The 16,655-nt window shown below is 50.5% G+C and overlaps 1 protein-coding gene across 3 annotated transcripts in view; it reads right to left on the reverse strand.

Moving 5' to 3' along the window:
• WSCD2 (WSC domain containing 2) overlaps nt 1-16,655 on the reverse strand; it is a 112,198-nt gene that overhangs the window by 25,561 nt on the left and 69,982 nt on the right. For all 3 annotated transcript variants that reach the window (XM_040250964.1, XM_040250961.1, XM_040250963.1), the window contains 2 exons: nt 13,592-13,706; nt 9,006-9,190 (listed from right to left, as the gene is read on the reverse strand). In XM_040250964.1, coding sequence (XP_040106898.1) covers nt 9,006-9,190; nt 13,592-13,706 — 300 coding nt within the window. The remainder of the gene's footprint in view (nt 1-9,005; nt 9,191-13,591; nt 13,707-16,655) is intronic.

Below are 16,655 nucleotides of genomic sequence, written 5' to 3' on the forward strand. Positions count from 1 at the left end.
CCCAGCTCAGACAGGTCTCCCTTTGACATTTCAGCATCTGTTAATGAGTCCCTGAACCTCCCAGCTTAGAAAGCAGAGCTGAACTGAATGCCCTGAATACCAAGTAAAGTGAGGTTTTCCGAGGCCTTAAAGGGCCAGAGAGGGATCAGAAGCTGCTGTTGCGAGTCTACCTTTGGTCAAGGTGTCCACTTGGGTGGGGGTGGTGAGGCGCACAGGTTTAGTTAGTTAGGAGGTTAGTTCTAGGAGCAGTTAACCTGCCGGATGTGGGGTGTTTCTACAGTCCTGTTCATTCTGTTTTTAGAGGGAAACCATGTGGATTCACAGAGAACCTTGTGATGCCCTGTGGGAAGGCTGGAGCCCCAGGGGCCTGGGGAACACTTTGGAGGGCACCTCTCTCTGCAGGCTGCTCTCCATTTTGGCTTGGTGATCGGAACACAGAATATGCAAGGTGGCCAAGACGCTGAATCGTCCTTCAAGCCTCATTTCTTCCACCTGTATAATGGGTCAGGGCTTCCCTGGTGATCAAATGGTAAAGAATCGGCTTAGAATGTAGGAGACCCATGTTTGATACTGGGTTGGGAAGATCCCCTGGGAAAGGGAATGGCTACCCACTCCAGTATTCTTGCCTGGAGAATCCATGGATAGAGGAGCCTGGTGGGCTACAGTCCATTGGGTTGCAATGAATCGGACACGACTGAGCGACTAACACGTTCAGAACAGGTCACTGGTTCTCCCTACCGCTGGTGCAAGGCTCTCTTGTCTCTTATATCTGAAAACACAAGAGAAGTGGCCAGCCTGGATCCCTTAAATTTCCTAACACTCTCTGGTGATACAAAGAATTTTGGACTTTCACAGCACTAGGGAGATGCCTTCCTGTTTGCAAAAGGTCTCTCATGCCCAGCAGAAAGGGCACTGGTTTTAAATCCAGACGGACCTGGGTCAGCACCTTCCACAGCTGTGTGTCCTTGGCTTGAGCCTCGGTTTCCTCGTCTGTACTCAGGGATCATCATCTCTAGCCTGCACAGTTGGGATGGAAGTTGATATAGTGGCATCGACAGGGCCCGAGACCTACCAGGATTTGGACAATGTCTTTTCCCGCTCCTTCTCCATCACTCGATCATGATTAAAGGGTGGCCAGGCCCTACGTAGGAGACACTATCAGTGCCCCATTAATACACTCCTGGCACTCACCATCCCAGTACAGGCTGCCAGTGACGTCCTGTAAACACCTAGGGTGTGTGAAGGATGGACTATGCTTCCAGGGAATTTATCTCCTTGGGGGCCACCCTCAGCTGATGTCGGGTGAACTTTGGAGGATAAATATTGCAGCTTCCTGTCCCTCTGATGGGACATCTTTCAAGAACCCTCTCTATTGCCTTCCCAACAGGATTAAGCTTCCTCAGTAGTGACTTGCTTTGTAAAGAGTCTGTGTTGACTCCTTCCCTTCCCTGGTCTCATGTCTTCACTCCCCTGGAGGTCCATCGTGGGGTCATCGTTCAAGTAAACCAAAGCTCACAGCCTTGTCTCTGGGGGAATCCAACTCAAAATATTTTGGATCTTTGTGCATTCTTAATTCCCAAGGGGAATCCTGCATGAAGTTCAGAGCTGCTGCTCTTCACAGCCTGCAGCCTGTGAGAATGGCGCCCCCTGGAGTTGTGCAGTACACAGTTTCTGGACAGTAGCAGTAACCCTGAGTAATGTCTTCCTAATGAGCAACCCTTGCTGAAGGAGAGCAACACAGGAAAATAATAACAGCTGTTAACTCTATGTCGTTGATGCCAAGTATGTTACACATGTGTGTGTGTGTTTATCGCTCAGTCATGTCTGACTGTTTGCAACCCCGCGGACTATAGCCCACCAGGCTCCTCTGTCTGTGAGATTCTCCAGGCAAGAATACTGGAGTGGGTAGTTATTCTCTTCTCCAGGAAATCTTCCTGATGCAGGGATCGAACCGAGGTCTCCTGCATTGCAGGCAGATTCTTTACCATCTCAGCCACCAGGGAAGCCCCAATGTTACACATGTTACCTCAGTTAATCCTCAAAACAACCTAAGCAGTAGATGATGTTTTGCAGCTGGAGATCCTGAGACATAACAAGATTTGATTGGTATTACAGCTCACACAGCTAGTGGGGTACAGAGTTGGGATCTGGCTCCAGTCTTACTTGACGTCACATCCTAGGTTCCCACCTCTCTGCTATTCTGCAGGAGGCCTATCAAATTCCAACCTGGTTGGGCTCCAGAGACCCTGTGCCAGCCACCTGAATTTCCCAGAAACCCTCTCAGGCTCCACAGGAGGGGTCCAAGGATCACAAAAGCCCGTGCCCCACATTCTGATAATGTCAGCTCTTCATTGCCAGGCCAGCTGGGATGGTGCATGACCTCGGCAGCTTGGGGTTTTTTTACTAGCAAGAGGCGAGCAGAGCGACTGTTCATCAGCTCTCTTGACTGGGGGCAGTGCAAGACTCTCTGAAGTCCATCACCTCTTTGTTCTGGGGTTTCACAAAAATGAGGAAAATGCCACCAGGCATCAGCTTAAAGGCAAGCGAGGAAGAGTTCTCCCTGGTTTGAAAGAGGCCACCACCCCCTAGGGTAATTAGGCCAAGCTCTACTGCATTAAAGATGCCGGTGAGGAGGAAAGGCAGTGAGCTGGGAGCTGTTAATGGCTACCTATAATCAGAGGGAGATCGAATTACACAAAGAGCCTAACGGTCGGAGGAGAATTCAAAACCAGCTATTTTTAGGCATCACCAAAGGCTCCTATGAGCTGTTGGAAATTCAAATAACTTGAGCTGGGTGCTGCTGGGAGTGAATTGAGGAGTTTTCATTTTAGGAAGGAAGATGCATCACCATTACTCCAAACAGGCACTGTGCTTTCTCGATTTTATCTCACATGGCCGTCATAGCAATCTTTCAGGGTTGGAACTGTCCCCATATTACAGATGAGGCACTTGGGGCTCAGAAGAAATGAGTGGCATGGTCAAAGTCAAAATAGCAAGTCAGTGAAAGAGCTGGGATAGAAACAATGTGTGCCTGATCTTGAAACCTACATCCAGAGTCTTCCCTGGTGGTCCAGGGGCTAAGACTCCATGCTCCCAATGCAGGGGGCCCGGGTTCAATCCCTGGACGGGGAACTAGATCCCTCGTGCTGCAACTAAGACCTGGCACAGCCAAACAGAGAAATGCAAAAAACCCTATGTCCATTGCTCCCATAGCCTCCCTGGAGTTTGGTTTAGGGAGAAGTGTAAATTACTTTTCCCCCACCACAATACAGAAGGAGAACAATTTTCTGGCTATCATGCCTCGACTGTACACAGCAGAACTCATGAAGACCCATCTGAATTATAAAATTCAGGGATCCCAGGCATATATCAAGGGAAAGGAAAGGCCTCCAGGCCTGGCAAAGAAGGAGCTAAACATGGCCCCTCCCTCCATCCAGTGTGACTTTTCCATGGTCATCTGAGGCTAGATGGTGAGGTGGTTAAAAAGAGTATAGTGAGCATAAAGGACAAGCATTGTCTCCTTCAAGAGACAAAAAATCGCTAGAACTAAGAACAGTACACAACAAGAACAGTGTACAAATTACCCTATGCAAACTGTAAACCGTAAGTCAAGGTCTATCTTTTCAGTGATAACATAAGCTTCATAGAGCTTTCCTCGTGGCTCAGCGGTAAAGAATCCACCTGCAATGCAGGAACCGCAGGAGATGGGGTTCGATCCCTGGGTCGAGAAGATTCCCTGGAGGAGGGCATGGCAACCCATTCCGGTATTCTTGCCTGGAGAATTCCATGGACAGAGGGGCCTGGCAGGCTACAGTCCATGGAGTCGCAAAGAGTCGGACCTGATTGAAGCAAATTAGCATGCACACACGATGTAAGCTTCATAATACTTTCATCAAAGAGAGGGAAAAAAAAAAAGAGGGGAAAAAGGCTGAGTCCTGGGAGAGGCTGGTCTGCAGTCATGGGGGTTTTGTTGTTTAGTCAGTAAATCATGTCTGAATCTTTTGTGACCCCATGGACTGTAGCCCACTAGGCTCCTCTCTTTGTGAGATTCCTCAGGCAAGTATGCTCGAGGGGGTTGCCATTTCCTTCTCCAGGGGATCTTCCTTCCCCAGGGATCAAACCTGCATTGGCAGGTGGATTCTTTACCACTGAGCCCCCATAAAGCCCATGAGGGTTTTAGGCGGCACTGAAGGATGGTCAGCACCACGGACAGCCACCCATGGGCACCACATATATATATATTCCGTGTAATTCTAGTGAACCTTGCAAAGCAAATCTTGCAAGAATCTTTCAGGCAAATGGAATTTCTTGCAACATCCTATAAAGCCATAATATTCTCAAATCACCAGCAGGTCTCTGCCCCTGGGAGGAGAAGCCGCACTTGCTGACACATTTAGCAAAGCGCTGTGAAAAATGTAATCCAACCAGGAAGGAAGTCCATTTCTCGGTCCTTTTGTAACAAGGGCAAAGAGTCCCTGTGCCTGAGAGTCTGGGTCAAGGAAGAACAGCAGGGTGCCTGCAGACATTTGCTCTGCCAACCTTTTAATGTTTTCACTACTGTAGGAGCACTCCATCACCTCAGAGACACGGAGGCCAGCTCCCCCCACGAGGCTGGCTCCCCATACAAGGCCGACACCCCATGCAAGGCCAACACCCCACCAGAGGGGTGCTCAAGAGACAGTAAGCCTCCTTTGGATCTTCACAGTCATTAAGAGTTCTGTGCCCTGGGAAACACAATTAGGACACAGTGTTAATACAAGCTAACGACGCTACAAATGGAATCTGGTTTCCACCACCCCTGTTTCCTGGAGCATTTGCTCATTGCCCTGCCTAAAGGAATACATGCCAGTGCACATGGTGGTGGAAGGCTTCCCTTTCTAACTTATTTGTGTATAAATCAGATCTCAGGGAGTGGGAAACCAAGCATGCCACTGAGCCATAGCAAAGACACTGGATGGATATTCTGTGTCGTGTAGAGACAGGAGACAGGGCAGAAGGAGAGATCAGGGGCCAGGGAAGAAAGGAGGTAGGTCAGACCAAGGAGCGCTTCCAAGGGAGAGGCATGGGGTCCGGAATCCAACACAAGGCCAGGATGTTTGCAGCACTATATCGCATTAGCACCCAAACCAGGAGTCAGAGAACTGGTTCCCAGCCTAAGTTCAGTCCCTGACAAGTACTGTGGCCTTGAGACATCAGGCCTGCCCACTGTCCACTAAAGTAACTCTTGGCGTTTGCACACTCTGCTCCTTCTGCTCTGATTTCTCCCCCACCCTCTGGCAATGTGTCTGGCAATGAGTCCGAATATCCTCCTCTTTCACACCAGGCAAAATCCCGTGCGTCTTTCAAGGCCCTAACCAGTCAGCCTTCTTCTGTGGAGCCGCCCCCAGGGCTGTTCAATCTGGCCACTTGTGCTTTTTAGGGCTCAGTTTCTAAAGCTGCAAAATGGAACATCAGCAAGGAAGGTGCTTCTAACAGGTCATTCAAAACATAACCTTTGCTGATCCTGGATTTTTGCTCTCAGCTGGATATGTGACTCTTCCTTTTACCTAGAAATCTTAGAATGAGATTCGGCTCAAATGTTGCTTTCTTGGCTCCTATATATACGTCATCACCCCCTTGCCCACTGGAGCAGACCCAACTGGTCTTGGGTCTGCCTGTCCATTAGACGGTGACCTCCTTGAGAGCAGGGACTATGCTTTATTTTTTATTACCCATTCTCCTCTCCAAGCATAAGCCACAGGGGAGCTCACCAAATGTTTTGGTTCAATGAACAGTACTCATGCTCTCTCCCAATACCATGTTGCCAACTGGGAGCCCACGAGGAGTTCCAACTTGACCAACCATCTGTCTCCTTATGCAAGCCACTTCCATTCTCATCTCAGCCACAGTAGCCTTGAGGTTAGCAAGGCTTAGATTCCGTTCTGTAGCCTCCTGCTGGAGGTGCCCAAGCTTCCAGCCTTATACAGTGACAATTCAGAACAACTGGGGTGGGTTTAGACTCTAGGACTCCTCTCTCGGTAGAAATGAATGGGTTCCCCATCTTGAATGTATGGATGGAATGTTCCTTTCTCAGATGGAACACAGTACCACTGCAGAGGCAGGTGAGCCGAGGGGCACAGCAGCATTCCCAGCAGCCTCAGGGCTCTCTTACCAGCAACCACCCAATCAGCCCACCGCCCCCCTCACTGCTACCGGGGCAAAACACACCCGACTATAAGAGAATCTCATGGTTTATGTGTGTTGAGGCTTTTACATGTCAGGTAATTGAAAAAAAAAAAAAACCTTTGATGGTCGATGAGACTGCTATTGCTTGGGCTTCTTAAGTGGCTCAGTGGTTAGAGAATCTGCCTGCCGATGCAGGAGACCCGGGTTCGATCCCTGGGTTGGGAAGATCCCCTGGAGGAGGAAATGGCAACCCACCCCAGTATTCTTGCCTGGAGAATTTCATGGACAGAGGAGCCTGGCGGGCTACAGCCTATGGGGTTGCAAAGAGCCAGACAGGACGGAGAGACGAGGCACACACGCATGAGACTGTTATTATACCTGGTGATCTTAATAGTGTGTGTATCTGAGTGTGTGTGTGTGTGTGGCAGGGGAGGAGAGCGAGAGACAGAAGCAGAGGCAGAGAGACAGAAGCAAGAGAGACAGGAGGATGTTCATATCACCCGGCCACTCTGAACAGTAAGCAAAAGGAGGTCTGGCTGAGAGCGGCTGATGACATATTCTTGTTATCTAGCTCAGCACCATTCACCAGAATGTTCTAGTGGCTGCAGCTTTCCCTCTAAATACATGTAACTTTAAGGTCATCTCTTCTTATGGTCAAAGTCGCCATCCGAATAATGTAAATACTGGCATAAGGAGAATCAGTAGTGGACTTCCCTGGCAGTCCCGTGGTAAGGAATCCGCCTGCCAATGTAGGGGACAAGGGTTCGATCCTTGGCCTGCGGGAAGATTCCACATGCCACAGAGCAACTAAGCCCGTGTGTCACAACTCCTGAGCCCTCGTTCTGGAGCCTATGAGCCACAGCTACTGAGCTCGTGCGCCCTAGAGTCTGTGCTCCCAAACAAGAGTGGCCACGGCAAGGAGAAATCCATGCATTGCCACGGAGAGCAGCCGCCGCTCCCCGCAACGGAAGAAAGCCCGCGTGAGGCAAGGAAGACCCAGCATAGCCAAAAATAAACACATAAAATGAAAGAAATCAGTACTGGGGATGATGACTCTGCCATCAAACCAAAACCTCACTACCCTAATGGCCAAACCAGAAACTCACTGCACGCACATTATCCAGCCTGGATTCACACACCCCTTGTGTCCTCTGCCAGCTGGGCCCTCAGACCTGGGTGAACTGAGGCAACGATGGACAAGGAGATGATGGTACCTCCGTTTCTATCAATCAGCCGCTCTGCAAATTGGCGGCATGCTTGACCCTGCTGCAGAGAAAAGCGTGAACAGAGCTTCAGAAACACAGGGCTTAGAAAACAACACATTATCAAGGAAACCAGCAATGAATTTTTATCAACGATGACATTCACATGGAAAAAGGCCTTTCGCTGCATGCACACAGGCGTTAAGTTTCTGCCAAGTCCACCTGAGGGGGCAGGCCTACATTCTGGGCGGAACTTGTCAGCTCCACTGAGGTCTAAGGCCTTATTATTCAAGGTGTGATCCATGGACCAGCAGCCTAGCATCACCTAGGACCTCCTTGGAAAGCTGAATCAGAGTCTGCATTTTAACAAGATCTCCCTGGGATTCCCTGGCACGTTCAAATTTGAGATTTGTAGTTCTGGATTCCTGTTTCCACCTCAGGATCGCATCAGAAGAGTACCCAGGACAAACCTCAGCCATCTGTCTTTTGTCAAGGTCATTAGCTCTGCTTGTAGGTCTGAACGTCAGCTCTGAGGTCACAAGGCTGTGAGACCTTGGCAGGCTTACTTAAATTCATTAAGCCTCAGTTTCCTCACTGTAAAATGGAGATGATTAACCATGGCAACTGCCTGAAAAGTCTGTAGGGAAGGGAAACAAAATCAGGCTTGCAATGGGCTTAGCACAGTGCCCGGTGTACAGCAGATGCTTGAGAAACAAACATTACCTGCTACTAAACAGCCTGAGAAGGAACAGTGGGACAATATCCCCAGAGGAGGGGGTGGCTCCTGTCCTCGCCTAATCACACCCTTCCCTCCCTCAGTCTGAAAACTGGAGAGTTTTTCTCATAAGACCGAAACATCGGCAAGTGAGGGATAAACTGTCTCTGCATGCATGCGTGCTAAGTCACTTTGGTTGTGTCCAACTCTTCTTGACCCCATAGACTGTAGCCCGCCAGGCTCCTCGGTCCACGCGATTCTCCAGGCAAGAACGCTGGAGTGGGTTGCCATGCCCTCCTCCAGGGCATCTTCCCGACCCAGGGATCGAACCCTTGCCTCTTACATTTCCTGCATTGGCAGGCCGGTTCTTTACCACTAGCGCCATCTGGAAATTGTCTCTATGGAGCATTAAAGGCATAAACTATGGGACTTCCCTGGCGGTCCAGTGGTTAACTCCACGCTTCAGTACAGGCGGCTTGGGTTCAATCCCCAGTCAGGGAACAAAAATCCCTCGTGCTGCATGGTATGGCCAAAAGAGAAAAATTAAGAGAGAAGCTCTGGAGTTGGTTTAAATCCTCTGCTGCTTGCATGGCACCGAGCCTCAGTCTCCTTATCTGTAAAGTGGGTGAATAACTGGTTTCGAGGGCCATCGAGAGGGTCAGGCGTGCTCTTGCAAAGAAGGCACTTGGAAAACGACAGAGTGCTTGCTGCTGTCATTATCATCGTCACCATCATTAGGGACAACCTGCTCTCAGCCAATCAGGAAGGGCAGGCCAGGTCAGGTTCTCGGTCTGTGGAGGCGGAAGAGGGGTTCGGCTGGAGGCGAGGCTGGGGCAGGGTGGTGGCTGCCGGTAGGGGGGGAGTGGCGCCCGAGGGCTCAGGAGGGGTGGGGGCGCGGGTGGGGGAGGGGCTGACTCACGTACACCTGCGGGCTGACTCTTGGGCCAGCTGCAGCCGGTAGACGGACAGGCGGTTGGCTCCCCCGCACACGCTGCCCCGCTCGCCCTTGCAGTCCATGTCACACTCCGCCTCGCTCACGTTCGCCGCCTGGATCTTGTGGCCACAGTAGCACTCGGCGCCGAACTCCAGCCCAGCGTACAGGTAACCCCTGGGGGAGGCTGCTGTCAGGCCGGGGTGCCTGCCCCTATGGAGACCCCGGGGGAGGGCAGGGAGTCGTGGCCAAGGAGGAGGTCCCGGGGGATGGGTTGGCTCTGGGGACTCGGAGGTCCCGGGGGAGACGAGGATACAGATGCGGAAGGTGGGGTGACAGAGAGACCCCCCCAGGGGAGGAGAGAGGGGACCTCAGGGGACAGGAGACCCATCCACAGTGGACAGCGGGTAGACAAGAGGCTTCAGGAGATGGGGAGACCCCAGGGAAAGGAGGAGACTGGGGTGGGGGCTCTCCCTATTTTCCTGGAAGCGGGAGGGGGAAAAACAAGGCAGGCTGTGGGGGTCAGGGAGACATAAGGAGATCTGGGGGACAGGGATGCTCCAAGGGACATCAAGATCGAGAATTAGGAGACCCTGAGAAGGTCGTGGAGGCTGAGTAGTCTGAAAGTCTTGCAGGTGCAATGGGCAAGAAGCCAAGAAGGATTACAGGGAGGTCCTGGGTGGGGGCAGGCAGGGAGATTCAAGGAGGGGACGAGACCCCAGGGAGACCACTGGCTTCCCTCCCTGTCTGAGGCCTCACACCCCCTCTACACTTTGCCACACAGACACACCACGTCACATTCATACCCACCCACATACACCTTCAGCACCCTTGACACACACCACACCCTTCCGATCCTGTGGTCCCTCTGTCCTCCCTGCTCTCTGGTCTTCCCTGTCCACAGCCAGGAGCCAATCACAGGTGCAGAGTCTAGCCCCTTTGTTCCGGGAAACACCACCCAGGGATGATACCTCTATGTCACCTGAGAGAAGTCGGGCCCAGGAGAGGGGGCAGGGGACTCTCGCATCTCTCTGGAAAACCAAGGTCACATATCCAGCCAAGTGAAAAAACTTTCCTTAAAATAAAAAAGAAATCCAGGCACTGCAACATTTTCCATTTTTCACAGCTATGGAATCATTTCCTAAAAAGGACTCTTGGTAAGGATCTGTCTGTAAACAGACGGAAAGGGAATTGCTTGTTCTGGCTCCAGGGGTGGGTATGAAGTGGTGGAGGGGAGGCAAGCAGGACAACCCCTGCTCAGCCCTTTTGCCCACTGCGTTCTCTGAGGCATGCTCCAGAACTGAGAAAGGTTTCTGGGGGCAGGGGGCAGCCTGCAAATTACTGGTCCTGCAAGACTGGACTTACGGGAAGTGTCAGCTCATGTCTTCTGGGGTCTAGCTGGAGACAGAGACCCACCCAGACTCATGTCTCCGAACATCCCAACTCAGGGTGGCGTGCAACCACAGGGTCAACTGGGCAGATGCAATTGTTGTTCGGTTGCTCAGTTGTGTCTGACTCTTTGCAACCCCATGGACTGCAGCACTCCAGGCTTCCCTGTCCTTCACTGTCTCTTGGAGTTTGCTCAGACTCATGTCCGTTGAGTCAGGTCTTCACATCAGGTGGCCAAACTATTGGAGCTTCAGCTTCAGCATTAGTCCTCCCAATGAATACTCAGGGTTGATTTTCTTTAGGACTGACTGGTTTGATCTCCTTGCAGACGTAGTTCAGTTCAGTTTAGTCACTCAGTCGTGTCTGACTCTTTGTGATCCCATGGACTGCAACACGCCAGGCTTCCCTGTCTATCACCAACTCCTGGAGCTTGCTCAAATTCATGTCCATCAGATCAGTGATGCCATCCAACCATCTCATCCTCTGTCATCCCCTTCTCCTCCTGCCTTCAGTCTTTCCCAGCATCAGGGTCTTTTCCAGTGAGTCAGTTCTTCCCATCAGGTGGCCAAAGTATTGGAGTTTCAGCTTCAACATCAGTCCTTCCAATGAATATTCAGGACTGATTTCCTTTAGGATGGATTGGTTGGATCTCCCTGCTGTCCAAGGGACTCTCAAGAGCCTTCTCCAACACCACAGTTCAAAAGCATCAACTCTTCCGTGCTCAGCTTTCCATAGTCCAGCTCTCACATCCATACATGACCACTGGTAAAACCATAGCTTTGACTAGATGGATCTTTGTTGGCAAAGTAATGTCTCTGCTTTTTAATATGCTGTCTAGGTTGGCCATAGCTTTTCTTCCAAGAAGCAAGCGTCTTAATTTCATGGCTGCAGTCACCATCTGCAGTGATTTTGGAGCCCCCAAAACAAATTGGAGATGTAGCAGAAGCATCTTAAACTATTTGGGCATCTTGGGGCTGGGTCAGCCTCCTTCTTCCACCTCTCTGTCTCTCCGAAGCCTTGGTTCTCAGGTGTCCCTGGGGCCATCACGTATAACTGGACCCACTGATGGAAGGACCACTACGGGGCAGCAGGAGCTTTTAAAGTTCCCCAGCTGGATGTGAAAGTCAGAGCAGCGGGGCTCCAACCATGGTCCCGGGACCTGCAGCATCCAGTATCATCTGGGAACTTGTTAAAAATGCAAATTCTTGGACTCCACCTCAAACCCAACAAATCAAAAATTGAGGGTGGAGAGGGGCCCAGCAGTTTGTTTTGAAAGATCCCAGGTGAGCTTCCCTGATAGCTCAGTTGGTAAAGAATCTGCCTGCAATGCAGGAGACCCCGGTTTGATTTAAGGGTCGGGAAGATCTTCTGGAGAAGGGATAGGCTACCCACTCTAGTATTCTTGGGCTTCCCTTGTGGCTCAGCTGGTAAAGAACCTACCTGCAATGCCAGAGACCTGGGTTCGATCCCTGGGTTTGGAAGATCCCCTGGACAAGGGAAAGGCTACCCACTCCAGGATTCTGGCCTGGGGAATCCCATGGATTATATAGTCCATGCAGTTGCAAAAGTCTGACATGACAGCGACTTTCACATCCCAGTTGATGCTGACATGCGCGTCCTGGAGCTCACATCTTAGAGGCAGAGACAAGCACGTACCCAGAAAAGGGCTGCACAGTGAGATGAGGGTGAGAGGGAATAAATCGCAGATGGTGGAAATGCAGGAGGCGCCCAACATGCCTGGGGTGTCAGGAGAGATCTCTCAGGAGGTGACAGCCAAGACTGAGCTTCAGAACATGAGTCAGTTCAACTTGCGTAGTTCAGTTTGGTTCCGCACACGCTTGTTGGCAGCCCACACGTGCTTCCAGATAGAGCCAGAGGTGAGTCAGCCAAGGCCCTGCCCCCAAGGGGCTCCCCAGCTAGTTGCAGGGACAGAAGCATGAGCAGGCTTGGGCCGCAGAACAGCAAGAGCTTACACTTGCTGTCTGCCAGGCGTTGTTCTCAAACATGTGCTTGGCAAATACTAACTCTTCAGCCCCCACAAGACCCCTCTGAGGGCATGGCCCCTGCCATTTACTTCTGTCTCTCCACAGTCCAATAAATAAATTAATCAATCAATATCCTAGAGAACTGGGAGTCTCTCCTAAGCTGGAGGTGGTCCTGAGTTCAGGATTTTGATGGTGGACTATTCTGGAAGCTAATTATAAAGTGGACAGTGTTTCCTAATCAAGGAGAGAGGGAAGGGTCCCTTGGCCACCCACTTGCCCACTTCCACTCCAGCCGTGCAGCAGCTGAGCTCTTCCAGAGCTCGTGACCTCCAGAGGCATCAGGCTCGAGCCTGAAGGTCAGCATGAGAGGCCTCCCACAAACCGCCACAGGTCGGGGACCCAGGGCATGGGGGAGGGGCAGGTCTGCTCACTGCTCGGTGCCTCCCAGACAGCAGGGCTTGTTCCCAGGCCTGGCCCCAGGGTCCTCGCTAGCCGTCTCCTGGGGCCTGTCTACTCTCGAAACGTCAGCTCCCTCCCCTTAGGGCCTGTTCTCATCGAAAACAAAGTTTTCTCCTTAGATTGGAAAACATTGCCTGGACAGGTGAGTGTTTCTCCCTGGGACAGGAACGAATAGTCTCTTGGCTGGGGAACCACGAAATATCCCTGATTGCAGGCTCCCACCTCAGCTTTCCCACAGGCATCTCACAAGCCTCATGCCCACAGACTCACACTTGCCTGCACATAAACACTCACTTGTGCATGCACGTAAACACTCACTTGTGCTTTTCCCACAATTCTGGACCCTTGCCAACATGACCACTGAGACTCCAGTACTCACAGCCACTATTATTTAAAGGCAATTTGATGTTGGCATTAAGTTCACAAACATATCACCCTGAAGAGTGTACACTATAAACTCACACCTAGGCACAGCCTCACACAACTGCACAATCACAGATCCCTACAGACCAGCTCCCTACTCTTGATCTCCAGCGTCCATGAGACAGGCTCCTCTGTCTATGGGATTTTTCAGGCAAGAGAATGTACACACGCATGCCCCCCCCACCCTTGCATCACCCTTCCCTTAAAGTCACATGTCCACCCTTCATCATGCCCTCCCACAGAAAAAAGAAAGACCACCACAGGTAGGATGCTGTGAAGGAAGGGGTCTGAATGCAGGGAGCCTGGGACACTGGGGCCCTACCGTTCTGCACAGTTGTCCTGGCAACGGAAGACGGTCATCTTTTTGTAGTCGAAAAAGGACATGCCTCGAAGGGCCCGGCTCTGGGTGTCATCCAGGTAGCAGCCGATGTACTTAGCTTTGGGAAGATGAGAAAAGTCAGATCTGGGGTGGTGGGGGAAGGGGACAAAGCTGAAAGGGTTTCAGAAGTGACGAGTATGCCTCTGGCTATGCGGCTTTGTGGACCTCTTGGTACCAGTTCCTTCCTCTGAGCAGTGAAGTGGAAACAAGAGAGCCTGAAACTCATGTGCATTGGTAGAGCTTGGGCTACAGGGGCAGTGGAGCCCGTGGGTAAGGCTGCAGGCCCTGGAGGCCAACAGAGGGGAGGAAGGGACCTTCCATAGCCAAGGTTAAGGTCACACCCCTGGGCTCTACTGATGGCAACTGGGCGCCCAGCAACCCGAGCCAGCCTCATTCCCTAAGCACCAAGCACATGAGACTCTTATTAAGACAGCTCTGAAGAGCTTGATCCGTGGACAGCCTGCTGTCGCTTCAACAAGATGACTTAAGGTTTTTTTTTTCTTGGAAGGAACACTGGACTTGGACATCTCAAGATCCAAGTCACCACCTCACTTTGGTGACACTCCAGTGCATTTGGGCCACTTAATCTCTCTGAGGCCCAGTTTCCTTCACTGTGGGGATGAAAATATTGGCCCAATGAGGTTAAAATGGACTTATCTGTATAAACATTTCCTCCACAGGGTCTTGCATCTAATAGGCACAAAGTTAAGGTGAGTGGGATAAAAAACCAGCCATTCACGGCGCTGTTTTAAGTTCTTCCCAGTTTTCCCACCTTGTGAGCCAAGGTAAATGCTTTCATTCAGAAGAAATTTTTTTTTTTTTAAAGATTCTGTTTGATGTGGTTCATTTTTAAAGTCTTTATTGAATTTGCTACAATATGGCTTCTGTTTTCTGTTTGGGGTCTTTGGCCGTGAGGCACGTGAGATCTTAGCTTTTCAACCAGGGATTGAATTCACACCCGCTGCACTGGAAGGTGAAGTCTTAACCGCTGGATCACCATGGGAGCCCCCCAAGTGAAAATTTTAAATTATGTTAAACAACCGTCCAGTGATACACCATTCACTTAGTTTTCTTAGATTAGTACGTGTGTTCCTATGCTTCATGGTAAATAGTACCTGAAGACGGTACTTTACAGTTTATCGAGTCTTTTCCCATATGTTCTTACAATCATTATTAATTTGGACATGCCCTTTGCTAAGTGCTTTACACCTACTGTCTCAGTGGATCCTTAGAATGAGCCTGTGAGGGAATTATTAATATTCCCCATCAATGTAGAAGAGGAAACTGAGGCCCCGAGAGGCTAAGTGAGCAGCCCAAGGAAACACAGCCTATACCTGTGGGCCTGGGTTTGGACCCAAGCAAGCTGGCCGCAGAGCCCATGTTCTGAACTACTGCACTCCTTGGTTCTCGTTGCTTTTTCTTTTTTTACAGATTTTTTTTTTTCCTGCTGTGGACCATTTTAAAGTCTTTATTGAATATGTGACAATATTGTTTCTGTTTTATGTTTTGGTCTCTCACTGGGAGGCGTGTGAGATCTTAGAGCTCCTGTCTCCGACTGGGGATCAAACCTGCATCCCCTGCACTGGAAGGCGAAGTCTTAACCACTGGACCACCAGGAAAGTCCCTCTCGTTTCCCTTTGAATCCGGGGACCTTTGCAATGAACCAGGGGCAGTGGTTCTTGGCATGCTTAAACTCTGTTCTTAGATGATTGAACAGAGGCCCAGAAAGGTGAAGTGAGCTGTCCCAGACCTGAAACTAACTGATGGTAGAATAAAGATTTAAATTTAGGTCTATTAGGCCCCAAACCAGTGCTCTTGCATTTGGAAGTCACTGGAGGTGAGTCTGAGGACCCTGCCAGCCCTTGGAATTAAATGGCCCTCCTGGATGGAGGAAAATGCTACATGCCACTTGATCTCGTTCAGGCCTAGGCTGCTGCCTATTTAAACTGTGGGCTCCTCACCACTCCCCCGCCCCCACTTGTGGTGGAGAACAGGGTCTAGCAGAGGATACAGGCTTGTTAAGGAGCAATTGTGTCCCCTCAACGCTGCCCTGGGAAGTGCAGAAATTGTCAGCCTCACTGGAGATGTGTCTCAACCCTGATCACCTTGAATTTCTTTCATAAGACAGAGGTGATTTGGTCGACTAAGAACAGTCCATCTTTAAAAGAAACATTGCCTCCCAGGAGCAGGGACGTCAGATGGTGACAGCTCTGGAAAAGCCGACATCTTGTCACTGTGCTTGTTCAACAATGGATGACTCTCCTGTGTCACAGAGGGAGACATGGCCCAGGGAGGGGTGTGTGTGTGTGCGTGTGACGTTTACATCTGGGCTGGGAGAGAGAACTTCCATGGGCCATGGTTGGCAAGTAACCTTAGTTCAATAGTTCACTAGAGGACAGTGTGTCCAAGGATGGGTGTGTGTGTGTGTGTGTGTGACGTTTACATCTGGGCTGGGAGAGAGAACTTCCATGGGCCATGGTTGGCAAGTAACCTTAGTTCAATAGTTCACTAGAGGACAGTGTGTCCAAGGATGGGCAGGAGGAGGAAATAAAAAAGAAGGAAGAAGAGGAAGGGAAAGGAAAAGTGAGGGAGCCGTTGTTTATTTTGGCAGAATGAGGTCATTGTCATCAGATCAAAAGCTGTGTGTGTGTGAGAGGGAGAATATGCATTGAGTACCTACTGTGTGCTGGCTACTATGTGCCATGCCTCATTTAAAAAGATTCAGTCCTCACACCCTTCTCATTAACCCATCTTCTAGATGAAGAGCCTGATCCTAATGACTGCTCTCTCGCTCTGTCTTAGAGATGAATCTTTGTATTTGGCATACGGTGTATGCTTTCCGACTGGTCCCCACTCATGTTCCTCCGTCTTACTTGTTTCTAAGTAGAATTCGAAACTATGCAATCTGCCTGTGTGCCTACCACTTGGAAGCATCTCGCTTAAAATTTAAGCCCAGATCTGTCCTCCAGCCATTGTACACTTGAGGAGGCTTCGCTTCCATTTGACC

The sequence above is a fragment of the Oryx dammah genome, unplaced genomic scaffold (genome assembly GCF_014754425.2).
Source record: "Oryx dammah isolate SB20612 unplaced genomic scaffold, SCBI_Odam_1.1 HiC_scaffold_12, whole genome shotgun sequence".
In the NCBI taxonomy this organism is placed as follows: Eukaryota; Metazoa; Chordata; class Mammalia; order Artiodactyla; family Bovidae; genus Oryx; species Oryx dammah.